Raw genomic sequence first — 16,036 nt, 5'->3', positions numbered from 1 at the left:
AAGGAAAAGGGCCCGAAGCAAAAGTTTGGGCACCCTGCATGGTCAGTACTTAGTAACACCCCCTTTGGCAAGTATCACAGCTTGTAAACACTTACTTTTTTTTTGTAATTTATTTTTTATTGAAGTTCATCATCAAACAAACATTTCCATAAGATGTATTTCAGATATTGTACATATATCATATAATCATATTTGCCACAAATCGCCACATAGTATTTATCTGAGGTATACACCTATAGAAAAGCGAGAAAAGAAAGAACAAGCAAGAGGAGAAAACTATGTACAAGTAGGGAGTGATCTTTTTTTTACAACATGTTCATTGACTTGTGAGAATAAAATCAGTCCTATGAGGTGTTATGCAGTTGAACCATTTTTCCCAGTGTGAATAAAATTGTTCCAACTTATGATTAACAGATGCTGTTATCTTCTCCATTTTGTAAATGTCCATTGTAATTTCCATCCATGCACTTAAAGTTGGGCTCTCCTGTGATAACCATTTCCTGGTAAGGGTCTGTTTACCAGCCACCAGCAGTATATTTATTAAATATTTATCTCTTTTCAACCATTCTTGAGGTACATACCCAAAATATGTGATCTTACTTTCTAAGGGTATTTCACATTTAAAGATGTCTTGTAGGGCGTTGTGTATCCACTCCAATAGTCTTTGATAACTGGGCAATCCCAGAAAATATGATAATGGTTTGTATTTTGACTTCCACAATTTCTCCAGCAAACAGGAAGGTTACTATCATAATGGGATTTCTGAGAGGGTATAATAAAATATCTTATCAAGTTTTTCCACCCGAACTCCCTCCATTTCTGTGAACTGGTATACTTCCATTAATACCTCCATATTATTGTCCATTCTTCCTCAGATATGATTATCCCTCCTTCCTTCTCCCATTTTGTATGAAGTATGAAGTCAAATGTGCTTTAAGATTTGACAAACCCTTATACACGCTTGAAATTATTTTACTACCGTTGTCTGAATTATATGCTTTTCTAAATAGCTCTATCAAACATGTACTTGACTTGGTTACATCTTTAACCCTCCTATTAACATACTGTCGCATCTGTAGGTACCGATAAAAGTCTTGTTTTTCTAATAAGTGTTTCTCTTTAAGCATTTCGAAACTGAACAGTGTTCCTTCTTTCATTATATTGCAAAGAACTGTTATTAGATTAGATTAGGTTATGAGGACACGCAGTCCTCTTTTATTGTCATTTAGTAATGCATGCATTAAGAAATGATACAATGTTCCTCCAGTGTGATATCACAGAAACACAAGACAGACCAAGACTGAAAAACTGACAAAAACCACATAATTATAACATACAGTTACAACAGTGCAAGCAATACTGTAATTTGATAGAAGAACAGACCATGGGTACAGTAAAAAAAAAGTCTCAAAGTCTCTTGAAAGTCCCAACATCTCACGCAGACGGTAGAAGGAAAAAAACTCTTCCTGCCATGAGCTTCCAGCGCCGCAAACTTGCTGATGCAGCATCCTGGAGGCACCCGACCACAGCTGACTCTTGAGTCCGTCCGAAAACTTCGAGCCTCTGACCAGCCCTCCGACACTGAGCACCGAGCACCATCTCTGCGAGCGCTTCGACCCCGGCCCTGGCTGCCAGCAACAGGCAAAGCTGAGGATTTGGGGCTTCCCCTCCGGAGATTCTCGAAGGCACAGTAGCAGCGGCAGCAAACCGGGCATTTCAGAAGTTTCTCCAGATGTTCCTCCGTGCTTCTCACGTCTGTCTCCATCAAATCAGAATTGTGCACGGCATCCTACTTACAAATACGATATCATTTCACCGGCGAGGCTGCACGCGCTGCGTCGTGCCGCCATCTTCTCCTCCTTCCTTTAGCTGTCCAGTCCTTAAATCTAGCATCCAGTTTATTTGGCGTAAAATCCGAGTCATATGCATACCATTTAAGAATTGCAATATCTCCTAGTTTATATTCTTTTATAATAGTTTTCCACATTTTAAGAGTCCATTTCACTGATGGATTATCAATAGTATTTATGTACCTTTGAAGGTTGTTATCAACCTGTATGGGGATGAGAAGTATCCTCTCCTCAATGTTTTTCCATTGAGCATCATATGATGGGTTGCACCAGCATATCACAGCTCTCAACTGTGCTGCAAAATAATAATCTCTAAGAGAAGGTAGGCCCCCATCCCCACCTTTTTCTTGGCTAACTGCAAAGTTTTGAGACGAACTCTAGGCCTTTTACCTTGCCATATATTTCTGGATAACATTTTGTTACATTCATTGAATTGATTGTTACATTCAAAATTGATTGGAATGCGACACTAGCATCAATGATGGCAGAGTGGCAATGCCTGGAAATCCTGGGAGCAATTCGGGAGGCAGAGGATAGATACATCCCAAAGAAAAAGTAGTATTCTAAAAGCAAGATAACACAAATATGGCTGATAAGTCAAAGCCAACAAAAATGCCAAAGAAAGAGTATATAGTAGAGCAAAATTTATTTGGAAGTTAGAGGATTGGGAAGCTTTTAAAAACCAACAGAAGGCAACTAAAAAGTTATAAAGTAGGAAAAGATGGAATACAAAGCTAGGTGAGCCAATAATATTAAAGAGGATACTGAAAGTTTCTTTATATATATGAAGTGTAAAAGAGGGTCAAGAATAAATATTGGACCACTGGAAAATGATGCTAGAGAGGTAGTAGAACCACAAACACGAGAAAATATGCCAATGCTAGAAATCCAAGCAACACACACAAAATGCTGGGGCAACTCAGTAGGCCAGGCAGCATCTATGGAAAAGAGGACAGTTGACATTTTGGGCCGATACCTTTCACCAGGAATGGAGAAAAAGTTGAAGTCATGGTAAGAAGGCGGAGGTAGGGGAAGAAGTATGAGGTTGCAGGTGATAGGTGAAATTGGGAGGGGGAGGGGTGAAGGTGATGGGTAGGTAAAGTGAGAGAGGGAAACGGGAGTAGAGGAATGGAGAAATTACCAGAAGTTCAAGAAATTGATGTTCATGCCATCAGGTTAGAGGCTACCCAAAAGGAATACAAGGTGTTGCCTATAAAAATATAATTGAAATTCCACTTCCCATTCCAACATGTCAGTCCATGGCTTCCTCTACTGCTGTAATGGAAGCCAGACTTAGGTTGGGGGAGCAACACCCTATATTCTGTTTGGCTAGCCTCCAACCTCATGGCATGCACATCGATTTCTGCCCCCCTCCCCCGTCACTGTTCCCATTTCCCTCCCTCACCTCATCTCCTTACCTACCCATTATCTCCCTCTGGCGCCTCTCCTCCTTTTCTTCCATGGTCTTCTACTCTACCCGATCAGACTCCCCCTTCTCTAGCCCTGTAACTGTTTCACCCATCAACTTCCCAGCTCCTTACTTCACCCCACCCCCTTCCAGTCTTCACCTACCACCTACCACCTTGTACTTCTTCATTCATCCCCTCACCTTCTTACTCTGATTTCTCATCTCTTTAACATTCCCGATGAAGGGTCTCAGCCCGAAATGCTGACTGTTTATTCTTTTCTGCAGGTGCTGCCAGGTCTGCTGCGTTCCTCCAGCAAGTTATGTATATTGTCTGGAGAGGTAGTAATGAGGGACAAGAAAATGGCAAATGAAATGAATAAGCAATTTGCATCAGTCTTCACTACAGGAGATACTAACAGTATGCTGGAAGTTTAAGAGTGTCAGGGGAGAGAAGTGAGTGAAGTTGCCATTACGAGGGAGAAGGTGCCTGGAAAACTGAAAGGTCTGAAGGTAGTTAAGTCACCTTCACTATATGGTCTGCACACCAGAATTCTGAAAAAGGTGACTGAAGAGATTGTGGAGTCCTAAGTAATGATCTTTCAAGAATCAATATATTCTGGCATGGTTCCTGAGAACTGGCAAATTTCAAATGTCACTCCACTCTTCAAGAGGAGAGATAGCCAGGTGGAAACTATAGGCCAGTTAGTCTGACCTCAGTGGTTGGGAAGATGATGGAGTCAATTATTAATGTTGTGGTTTCAGGGTGCATGATAAAATAAGCTGTAGTCAGTATGGTTTCCTTAAAGGAAAATGTTGCCTGACAGATCTGTTGAAACTGAAGAGATAGTAAGGAGGATAGACAAAGGAGAATTGGTGGATGCTGTGTACTTGAGTTTTCTGAAGGCCTTTGACAAGGTGCCACACATGAGGCTGCTGGACAAGTTAAGAGCCATGATATTACAGAATACTAGCACGGATTGAGCATTGGCTGATTGGCAGGGAGTGAAGAGTGGGAATAAAGGAAGCCTTTTCTGGTTGGCTGCCGGTGACTAGTCATGTTCCACGGGGGTCTGTGTTGGGACCACTTCATTTTAGAGTATTTAATCAATAATTTGAATGATGGAATTGATGGCTTTGTGCACAACTTTGCAGATGATACGAAGATAAGTGGAGGGGCAGGTAGTGTTGAGGATACCGAGAGGCTGCAGAAGAACTTGGACAAGGAGAAAGCACAAAGAAGTGGCAGATGGAATACAGTGTCAGGAAGTGTATGGTCACGTACTTTGGTAGAAGATATAAATGGAGAGAATATTCAAAAATCTGAAGTGCAAAGAGGCTTGGGTATCCTCGTGCAGGATTTCCTAAAGGTTAATTTGCACATTGAGTTGGGGTGGGGAAGGCAAATGCAATGTTAACATTCATTTTGAAAGGACTGGAATATAAAAACAAGAATGTAATGTTGAGGCACTGGTGAGGCCTCACTTAGAGAACTGTGAGCAATTTTGGGCCCCTAATCTCAGAAAACTTGTGCTGACATTGAAGAGGGGTCAAAGGAGGTTCGCGAAAATGATTCTGGGATTGAACTGTTTATCATATGAAGAGCATTTGATGGCTCAGGGCCTGTACTCACTGGAATTTATAAGAATGAAGGGGCATCTTATTGAAACCTATTGAATGTTGAAAGATCTCGATATAGTGGATATGGAGAGGACACAGCCTCAGAATGGAGGGACGTCCATTTAGAACAGAGATGAGGAGGAATTCATTGCCATAGGGATAGGGGGCTGTGGAGACAAAGTCATTGGATATATTTAAAGCAGATAGATTCTCAATTAGTTAGGGCATGAAAGGGTATGGAGAGAAGGTAGGAGATTGGGGCTGAGTTGGAAATGGATCAGCCATGATGAAATGACTCGATGGCCTAATTCTGCTGTTATATCTTATGGTCTTATGAACAATAAGCCTGCAAGTATAAAAACCTTTATTGAAAGAGAATTTGAATTCAAGAGCTCCAAACTCCTAGACCTAAGACTCAGCACCTCAGTTTGCAACTAGATCCTTGACCGCCTGACCAACAGACCGCAATCAGTAAGAATAAACAGCAACGGGCCGGCTGGTGGTGCAATGACATCAGTGCCGGACTCTGGAACGGAGGTTCCTGGGTTCGAACCCAGTCGGGTCTGCTCCCGAGTACGCTTTCCATCCGTGCCAGGCTGAGTGTCGAGATCGCAACTTGACCTTGTAAAATAAAGAGAAAAATGCTGCGAAATGTCTGAGGAGTGGCGCACTACACAGTCTCTCTCTCGCTCCGCGCCTTGTAAAGGCATGAAAAAGACATCGCCCCGCCAACATCGCACGCGCACAGACGCACACGCACGCATGCGCCAGAAAAAAAGAATAAATAGCAACACCTCAGCCACAATTGTCCTCAACACTGGTGCCCACAAGGCTATGTTCTCAGACCATACTTTTTTCTCTATCCACTTGTGACTGTGTGACCAGGGTCTGTTCTAGCTCCATCTACAAGTTTGTAGGTGACACCACCATAGTAGGCTGGATCTCAAATAATAATGTGATGGAGTACAGGAAGGCGATAAACAGCCCAGTGTCACTGTGTCATGAAAACAATTCTTCCCTCAGTGTCAGCAAACAGTAGTGCTTGTCATTGAATTCTGGAAGCAGGATGGTCCACATGTCCCTGCATGTTTCAATGGTACTGAAGTGGAGATGGTTCAGAGCTTCAAGTTCCTGGGCATAAACATCACCTATAGCTTATACTGGTGCATCCATGTGGACGCCACTGCCAAGAAAGCACACCAGCACCTCTACTTGCTCAGAAGGCTAAGGAAATTTGGCATGTGAAATGTATGTCACCTTCCTCACAAACCACTGACAAAGACGTGAGAGTATGACCACTATCTACTGCCGATGGTAACTTGCTTTGCAGCCTTTTGTCCTTCCTCATAAAACACAGGAAACTACAACACAAAATACATTATCCAACAGTAGAACAGTACCTTATGCAGGTCCTCTGGTTTTATTGCCAGGGCCAAGATGTCTTCTCCAGTTAATACATCATCCTTTTCTGGTTCCTCTGTAATTGGAATAATCTCTTCAACTTCCTTTTTCTCTTTCTTCTTTTCTACTAATCACAAATTAACAAGTTATAACAATATTATCCTATAAAATACACTTTGATTTTCATTCTTAAGACATGAATGAAATTTCAGATATAGCACAGTTAAGTGCCAAGTAAAAGTCCCTTTATTCTGTCCGACTGGAGTCCCAGATCAGGTAATGCATGGTTCTGATACAGTTCTGTTAAATCATTTCATGACACCCATGACAAGCATCAGAGATTTACAGAATGGTTACAGTAAGAGATGAGGCTTTTTAGCCTATCAGGTCTGCACCAACTCTATGTTTCATGACAGTTTAAGACTGATGAAGGGTCTCAGTCCAACATGTCCATTATTCATTTCTACCCATAGATTTTAACATCGTAAACCAGCAAGTTGTTTCTTATGTCTCCCCTCTCGCTGTGAAATGGAGACATCTCTTTCTCCCTTATTAGGGAGAGAGAGAGCCTGTGGTATGTCAAATACCAGGTGAAATGCATAGTCTTTGGAGTACTGCAAGTTTGTGTCTTTGCTCTAGCTTTTGCTGCACGCTTGAGTGCTCGGTGGTGGGTGCCGATGCTTTTTTTGCTGGTGGGGGGAGGGGGGATCGTTGCTTGTTACCGCTTATGCGCACGAGGGAGGGGACTTTGAGGTTCTAACATTTAACTGTCATCCATTCTTTGGGGCACTCATCTGTTTTTGTTACTGGTTGCAAAGAAAAAGCATTTCAGGATGTATATTGTATACATTTCTCTGACATTAAATGTACCTTTGAAATACTGTCCATCTGCTGAGTTGCTCTGGTGTTTTGTGTGAGTTGTTTTCAAGTAGTTATTCAGTTTCCTTTTCAATGCCTCCACTCGGAGACTGCTTCGTGCAATGCAGTCAAGGCTCAGTTTAAAACAACTATTATCCTCCTCATTACTCTTGGCTTTTCTGCCAGTCATCTTAATTCGACATCTCTTCTGCCAATGGTACCAGCTTGCCAAGTTTACTCTATAGCCTCTATGATTTAAATAAAGCTTTACCAGATCTCCTCATAACCTTCTCTGTTTCTGGACTAACTTGGCTTCTCCAGTATAAAGATTTCTCATCCTCTCCAAAGCCTTGTGACTGAACCGTGCTCTATAAAGATTCACCGTGACTTCCTTGCTCTTGTACTCTGTATCAATTTATAAAACCAAGGAAATAGGAAGGATGTCAAGGCTTTGGAGAGTGTACAGAAGAGGTTTACCAAGATTAGAGGGCATGTACTATACGAGAAATTGGAGAGGTGGGGAGAGATCTGGTAGAGGTTTAGAAGATGATGAAAGGGATAGATAGATTAGACAGACAGTATCATTTTCTAGGAGTTGAAATGTTTAATACCAGAGGACATGGATTTAAGATGAGAGAGGTTAAGTTCAAAGGAGATGTTACACAAAGAGTGGTGGGCACCTGTAAGGCACTATCTGGGGTGGTGGCAAAAGCAGATACATAAGGGACTTTGATGAGACATTTCTATAAGCACATGAATGGGAGTAAAATGGAAGTATATGGACAATGTGTAATTGGTTCGACATAACATTGTGAGCCACAGGGCCTGTTCCTGAGCTGTTCTCTTCCCGGCCATCTTTGGGATGTGGGAGGAAGCTGGAGCACCCAGGGAAGGCCCACGGGGTGGCGGGGGGAATGTGCCACCTTCACATGAACAAGACAAGAGGTCAGAATTGAACGCAGGTCACTGGCTGCCGCAGTTCTAATAGCTATGCTAATACTCTGCTCCACAAATAACACCACTCTCTCAAGGATGTTGCCAGTTGAGGAACTGAGCTGTCAAGAAAGGTTGAATGGGTGAGGACTTTATTCCCTAGAATGTAGAAGATTGAGAGGAGATTTGATTGGGGTGTACAAAATTAACATGGGTATAGATAGTGAAACACCCTGGTTTCCTTGGCTGCCCAAGCCTAGGGAAGTGAACCTCCGACCTGTCAAACTAGTGAGGCCCCCCCATCCCCTGTTTGTGCAGATGCTGTGTAGTTTTCTACCCTGCTACAAATTGGTGTCACAAAATAACGGACACTACACTGCATATGATTAAAGGAATAATATTTATGAATTTTAACTTAACTAAAGGGTTAGTAAAGAATAACAAAAAGGACCCATTCTAATTAAACAGTCAAACTTGTACAAGTTAGAGCTCATCTTGAACTTCTATGTCACTCACACACTGGGCCCTCGGTCAGCGTGAACACCCACCCACCTTCTGAACGTCGCTGGCAATCCATCTCGAACAAACAGGTCTCCCACCGGATCGTATGCTACCACTGGTTCTCCCCAGCATCTTCTCTCTCCATCTCCCGCCAAACAAAAGAAACCCAAGCCCAACCTCATTGTCCCTCACTAAGTAAACCTCCCGCTGATTGAATGGCACACATTCCACATCATCCCTGATCTTCAACAGTAACCCAAACAAGCTGAAAACAAGCAGCTCTTGCAGAATGGCCGAAATGAAATACATACAGCATAACAATAAAAATATGAAGCAGGGCAATACAATAGGGTGATTGCAAGCAGGCTTTTTTCTACTGAGGTTGGTTAAGACTAGAACTAGACGTCATGGGTTAAGGGTGAAAGGTGAAATGTCTTTACAAAAATATTTATTTATTTATTGACATACAGTGCAAAGTAGGCTCTCCCGGTGTTACCCAGCAATTCTCCAATTTAATCCAAGCCTAATCACTGGAAAATTTACAGCGACCAAATAACCTATCAACTGGTACGTCCTTGAAATGTGGGAGGAAACCCATGCGGTCACAAGGAGAAAATACAAACTCCTAATGGTACTGTAAAGCGCTGTGCTAACCACTATGCTATGTGTCACCCCACATTTAAAGGGAACTTCTTCACTTAGAGAGTGGTGAGAGTATGGAATGAGTTTCCAGTGGAAAGGGTGGATACAGATTCAATTTCCACATTTAACAGAATTTTGGGTAAGTATATATATGGGAGAGGTATGCAGGTACAGGCCAATGGGACTAAGCAGAAATATAGTTAGGCATGGACTAGATGGGCCAAAGGGCTAGTTTATGTGCTATAGTATTCTGATTCAATGACTCTATCCTTGTTTCTTTAACCACACACCCCTGTGAAGTTCCATAATACACACTGCCCAGTTTGAGAAACAACTTTTCATTACAGTTCTATTTCTTAGTTCTCTCTCCATGCTGCTACTGCCCCTTTCGTTCCATAGCCTTTATCAGATTGCTTGATTACACATTCTGCTGTAAACTCCTCCTTAGTAAAAGGGCAAAGGATCGAAAGGGAGATGATCAGTAGGTAAGAGAAAATAAGTTATGGAGTAGAGAAACAGGAGGAGGGCTATGGGAGTCCTCCAGTTTGTGTGTACCATTGCAATACAGAATGTTCTCTTTCACCTATCCGTCAACACACGGTTGTGTGTCCTCCAGTTTGTGTGTACTATTGCAATACAGAATGTTCTCTTTCACATACTGGTCAACACCCCATTGATCTTTTTGCCACTTTCCTACACTAAGGGGTAATTTATAGCAGTCAATGGGATTGTTCTGTTGGGAGCTAACATGGACTCAATTGGTCAAAGAGCCTTATTCTACATTGTACTAGGTAAATAAATCTTCATGACATTTCTTTAAGGTGAGATTTTATCAAATGCCATATGGGTGTCCACATACAGTAAGTAACTTCAATATTTCCCTCATCAATCTTCTCCACTGATTTATCCAAAAAATTATCAGGCAGAGTAGACATAATTTGCCTTTAACAAATACATGTTGGCTTTCTCTAATAAATGCCCGATGACTACTAGTTCTGTCTCTGATTATTAATTCTAGAACTGATTCATTGTGTATGGAAGTCAGAAACTGGAAGATTAGATTTATTTGTCATAAGTAAATTGAAATGTATAGTGAAAATAAATCAGCGAGTTGTTATGACTCCCCTGTCGCTTATTAAGGAGAGAGAGCCTGTGGTATGTCAAATTACGAGGTGAGCAAGTAGTCTTTGGAGTACTGCAAGTCTGTGTCTTTATTGATGCTTTGCTGCACGCTTGAGTGCTTGGTGGGGGTGTCGATGCTTTTTTGATGGTGGGGGGTGGTCGTTGCTTTGCTGCTGCTTATGCATGGGTGGGGGGAGCTGGTGTGGGCTTTGGGGTTCGAAGATTTAACTGTCATTCATTCTTTGGGGCCCTCTAATTTTGTGGATGGTTGTGAAGAAAAAGAATTTCAGGATGTATATTGTATACATTACTCTGACATTAAATGTACCTATTGAAACCTATTGAAGTGTGTCATTTACATCAAATCAAATCGGTGAGCATTTGCAGGGCAGCCCATAAGCCACACTTCATGTGCCAACATACGAGGGGTGATTGATAAGTTCGTGGCCTAAGGTAGAAGGAGATGAGTTATACAGCTCTTGTTACATGCACATGCAGTTCAACTCTTTGAGTGATTATGCAGAACGTTTGAAGTTAATAAAGTTAAATTGACTCCTTCTACCTTAGGCCACAAACTTATTAATCACCCCTCGTAGAATGCCCACAAGTCAATAACCTGTACATCTTTGGAAGGCAGCAATTACCCTATTGTGAGCATTCTATAACAAAAGAGTCACTTAGGAACAGACCAGGAGGCAGATTTTGGAGAGGTGCAAAAGTAACTTGGGTTATTGTCATGGGTGACTTCAACTTCCCTTATTTTGCTGGCACCCCCTTAGTACAAAAGATTTAGACAGGGTGGAATTTCTTAGGTGTGTCCAGGAAGGATTCCTAACAAAATATGTGGATAGATAAACTAGAGGAGAGGCCATAATTAATTTAGTGCTAGACATTGAACCAGGTCAGGTGTCAGATCTCTCAGTTGATCAGTATTTTGAAAAGATACTGGCACTGTAACATAGTGGTTAGTGACCTGGGTTCAATTCCCGCTGCCGCCTACAAGGGGTTTGTACGTTCTCCCCGTGACTGCATGGGTTTCCTCCAGGTACTTCAGTTTCCTCACATAATCCAGAGATGTACTGGTCATTGTAAACTGTTCCTCGATTAGATGAGGATTAAATCAGAGATTGCTGAATGGTGTGGCTTGAGGGGCCTATTTTGTGCTGTATCTCAATAAATAAACAATAAATAAATAAATATGAAAGTAAGGTAGCCATTAATATTAGATTAGATTAGATTATGAGGACACGCAGTCCTCTTTTATTGTCATTTAGTAATGCATGCATTACTAAATGGCGGGAAGAGAGATAACAGCGCGCTGCAAGTGTGCAGCCCTCTGGTGAAAAATGATATCGTATCCGTTAAATAGGGGCCGTGGACAAATCTGACTTGATGGAGACAGACGTGAAAGCACAGAGAAACGTCTGGAGAAATTTCTGAAACGCCAGTTCGTTGCTGTTGTTACTGCGCGATCGGGAATCTTCCGGAGGGAAGGTCTCAAAACCCCCGGCTTTGCCTGCTGTTGGCGACCGAGATTGAGGTCGAATCGTTTGGATAGAGATGATGCTTGGTACTCGGTGTCGGAGAGCTGATCAGAGGCTCGAAGTTTTCGGATGACTCAGAGTCGGACTGTGGTCGGGCATGGCAGTGAGAGTTTTTCTTCCTTCTCCCGTCTGCGTGAGATGTGGGACATTCGAGAGACTTTGAACTTTTTACTGTGCTCACGGACTGTTCTTCATCGAGTTATAGTATTGTTGCACTGTTGTAACTATATGTTATAATTATGTGGTTTTGTTAGTTTTTTCAGTCTTGGTCTGTCCTGTGTTTTGTGATGTCACACCGGAGGAAATATTGTATCATTTCTTAATGCGTGAGGACTGCGTGTCTTCATAATCTCAAGAAATGACACAATGTTCCTCCAGAATGATATCACAGAAACACAAGACAAACCAACTGAAAAACTGACAAAAACCACATAATTATAACATATAGTTACAACAGTGCGAAGCAATACCGTAATTTGATGAAGAACAGACCATGGGCACGGTAAAAAAAAAAGTCTCAAAGTCTCTTGAAAGTCCCATCATCTCACGCAGATGGTAGAAGGAAGAAAAAAACTCTCCCTGCCGTGAGCTTCCAGCGCCGCAAACTTGCCGATGCAGCATCCTGGAAGCACCCGACCACAGCCGACTCTTGAGTCCGTCTGAAAACTTAAAGCCTCCGGCCAGCCCTCCGACACCGAGCAACGAGCACCATCTCTGCTGAGTGCTTCGACCCCAGCCCCGGCAACAGGCAATAGGCAAAACCGAGGATTTGGGGTCTTCCCCTCCGGAGATTCTCGATCGCACAGTAGCAGCGACAGCGAAGCAGGCATTTCAGAAGTTTCTCCAGATCTTCCTCTGTGCTCCTCACGTCTGTCTCCATCAAATCAGGATTGTGCACGGTACCTACTTAACAAATACCGATATCATTTCGGAGCGGCTGCTCTGAAATATGAGATGAAACCAAGTATTTTCTGATATATAAAGAGTAAAAAGTGAGTCTAGAGTGGACATCGACTGCTGGAAAATGATGATAGAGATGTGTAAGCAACACACATAAAAATTGCCGGTGAACGCAGCAGGCCAGGCAGCATCTATAGGAAGAGGTACAGTCAACGTTTCGGGCCAAGACCCTTCATCAGGACTAACTGAAAGAAGAGATAGTAAGAAATTTGAAAGGGGGAGGGGCGATCCGAAATGATAGGAGAAGACAGGAGGGGGAGGGATGGAGCTAAGAGCTGGAAAGTTGATTGACAAAAGGGATATGAGAGGATCATGGGACGGATATGAAAAGGGATATGAGAGGATCAACCCTCCTCCTCTTCATGGACACCCTGCTCTGGATCTCTTTATCGCTAACTGCTGACAGGACATCAACCCTCTCGACTTCACTGCACCTTGTCCCCATTCCAACCTCACTCCTTCCGAATGCTCTGCTCTCCACTCCCTCCGCACTAATCCTAACCTTACTATTAAACCCGCCGATAAGGGGGGTGCTGCTGTAGTCTGGCATTCTGACCTCTACCTTGCCGAGGCACAGTGACAACTCGCAGATACCTCCTCTTATTTACCCCTCGATTATGACCCCACTAAGGAGCACCAGGCCATTGTCTCCCACACCATCACCAACTTTATCCACTCAGGGGATCTCCCATCCACTGCTACCAACCTTATAGTTCACACACCCCGCACTTCCCGTTTCTACCTCCTACCCAAGATGCACAAACCTGCCTGCCCAGGTAGACCCATTGTCTCAGCTTGCTCCTGCCCCACCGAACTCATTTCTGCATACCTCCACACTGTTTTATTCCCCTTGTTCAATCCCTTCCTACCTATGTTCATGACACTTTTCACGCTCTGAATTTTTTCGAAGATTTTAAGTTCCCTGGCCCCCACCGCTTCATTTTCACCATGGATGTCCAGTCCCTATATACTTCCATCCCCCACCAGGAAGGTCTCAAAGCTCTCAGTTTCTTTTTGGATTCCAGACCTAACCAGTTCCCCTCTACCACCACTCTGCTCCGTCTAGCGGAATTAGTCCTTACTCTTAATAATTTCTGCTTTGGCTCCTCCCACTTCCTCCAAACTAAAGGTGTAGCCATGGGCACCCGTATGGGTCCCAGTTATGCCTGCCTTTTTGTTGGCTTTGTAGAACAATCCGTGTTCCAAGCCTACACTTTTCCTTCGCTACATCGACGACTGCATTGGCGCTGCTTCCTGCACGCATGCTGAGCTCATTGACTTCATTAACTTTGCCTCCAACTTTCACCCTGCCCTCAAGTTTACCTGGTCCATTTCCGACACCTCCCTCTCCTTTCTTGATCTTTCTGTCTCTATCTTTGGAGACAGCTTATCTACTGATGTCTACTATAAGCCTACTGACTCTCACAGCTATTTGGACTATTCTTCTTCTCACCCTGTCTCTTGCAAAAATGCCATCCCCTTCTTGCAATTCCTCCGTCTCCGCCGCATCTGCTCTCAGGATGAGGCTTTTCATTCCAGGACGAAGGAGATGTCCTCCTTTTTTAAAGAAAGGGGCTTCCCTTCCTCCACCATCAACTCTGCTCTCAAACACATCTCTCCCATTTCACGCACATCTGCTCTCACCCCATCCTCCTGCCACCCCACTAGGAATAGGGTTCCCCTTGTCCTCACCTACCACCCCACCAGCCTCCGGGTCCAACATATAATTCTCCGTAACTTCTGCCACCTCCAACGGGATCCCACCACTAAGCACATCTTTCCCTCCCACCCCCCCCCACCGCTTTCCGCAGGGATCACTCCCTATGCGACTCCCTTGTCCATTCGTGCCCCCCATCCCTCCCCACTGATCTCCCTCCTGGCACTTATCCTTGTAAACAGAACAAGTGCTACACATGCCCTTACATTTCCTCCCTCACCACCATTCAGGGCCCCAGACAGTCCTTCCAGGTGAGGCGACACTTCACCTGTGAGTCGGCTGGGGTGATATACTGCGCCCGGTGTTCCGAATGCAGTCTTCTATATATTGGCGAGACCCGACGCAGACTGGGAGACCGTTTCGTTGAACACCTACACCTACAGAGAAAGCAGGATCTCCTAGTGTCCACACATTTTAATTCCTCGTCCCATTCTCATTCTGATATGTCTATCCACGGCCTCCTCTACTGTCAAGATGAAAACACACTCAGGTTGGAGGAACGACACCTTATATTCCGTCTGGGTAGCCTCCAACATGATGGCATGAACATTGACTTCTCTAACTTCCGCTAATGCCCCACCCCCCTTCGTACCCCATCCCTTATTTATTTATTATTATTATTACTATTTTTCCTCTCTTTCTTTTTTCCCCCTCTGTCCCTCTCACTATAACTCCTTGCCCATCCTCTGGGCTCCCCCCTCCCCCTTTCTTTCTCCCTAGGCCTCCCGTCCCATGATCCTTTTATATCCCTTTTGCCAATCAACTTTCCAGCTCTTAGCTCCATCTCTCCCCCTCCTGTCTTCTCCTATCATTTCGGATCTCCCCCTCCCCCTCCCACTTCCAAATCTCTTACTATCTGTTCTTTCAGTTAGTCCTGACGAAGAGTCTCGGCCCGAAACGTCGACTGTACCTCTTCCTATAGATGCTGCCTGGCTTGCTGTGTTCACCAGCAATTTTTATGGGTGTTGCTTGAAATTCCAGCATCAGCAGATTTCCTCATGTTTATGGAGATGTATAAGGGCACTTTATCTAAATGCCCGTAGTATTAGAAACAAGGTTAGTGAACTTGTGGCACAGATCAGTACCAAGGCATGTGATTTAGTGGCCATTACAGAAACCTGGTTGCAAGGTGGAGATGACTGGGAATTAAATATCCAAGGGTATCAGGTAATACAGAAAGATAGGCAGAAAGGCAGAGGAGGTGGGATGGTGCTCTTGATTAGGGATGAGATCAGGGCGATTGTGAGCGACGATGTAAGATCGACGGAGCAGAATGTTGAGTCCATCTGGGTAGAGATTAAGAATAGTAAAGGGAAAAAAATCACTGGTGGGAGTTGTCTATAGGCCACCTAATAAAAATATTGCAGTGGCAGATATGATTAACCAAGAAAAAACTGAGGCTTGTAAGAACAGAACGGCAGTTGTCATGGGGGATTTTAACTTCCACATAGATTGGGTGAATCAGGTTGGTCAAGGAAGTCTT

The 16,036-nt window shown here is 43.6% G+C and overlaps 1 protein-coding gene across 4 annotated transcripts in view; it reads right to left on the bottom strand.

Annotated features, from left to right (window-relative positions):
- Positions 1-16,036, bottom strand: part of mycbpap (mycbp associated protein) — a 183,191-nt gene that overhangs the window by 122,211 nt on the left and 44,944 nt on the right. For 3 of the 4 annotated variants that reach the window (XM_072242039.1, XM_072242041.1, XM_072242042.1), the window contains exon 2: positions 6,276-6,403. In XM_072242039.1, the coding sequence (XP_072098140.1) occupies positions 6,276-6,403 (128 nt within the window). The remainder of the gene's footprint in view (positions 1-6,275; positions 6,404-16,036) is intronic. The other variant, XM_072242040.1, reaches the window with a different exon arrangement.

This window comes from Mobula birostris, chromosome 24, assembly GCF_030028105.1.
Source record: "Mobula birostris isolate sMobBir1 chromosome 24, sMobBir1.hap1, whole genome shotgun sequence".
NCBI lineage: Eukaryota > Metazoa > Chordata > Chondrichthyes > Myliobatiformes > Myliobatidae > Mobula > Mobula birostris.
The sequence above is the reverse complement of the archived record's forward strand: the minus strand, read 5'-3'. Positions and strand labels throughout refer to the sequence as shown.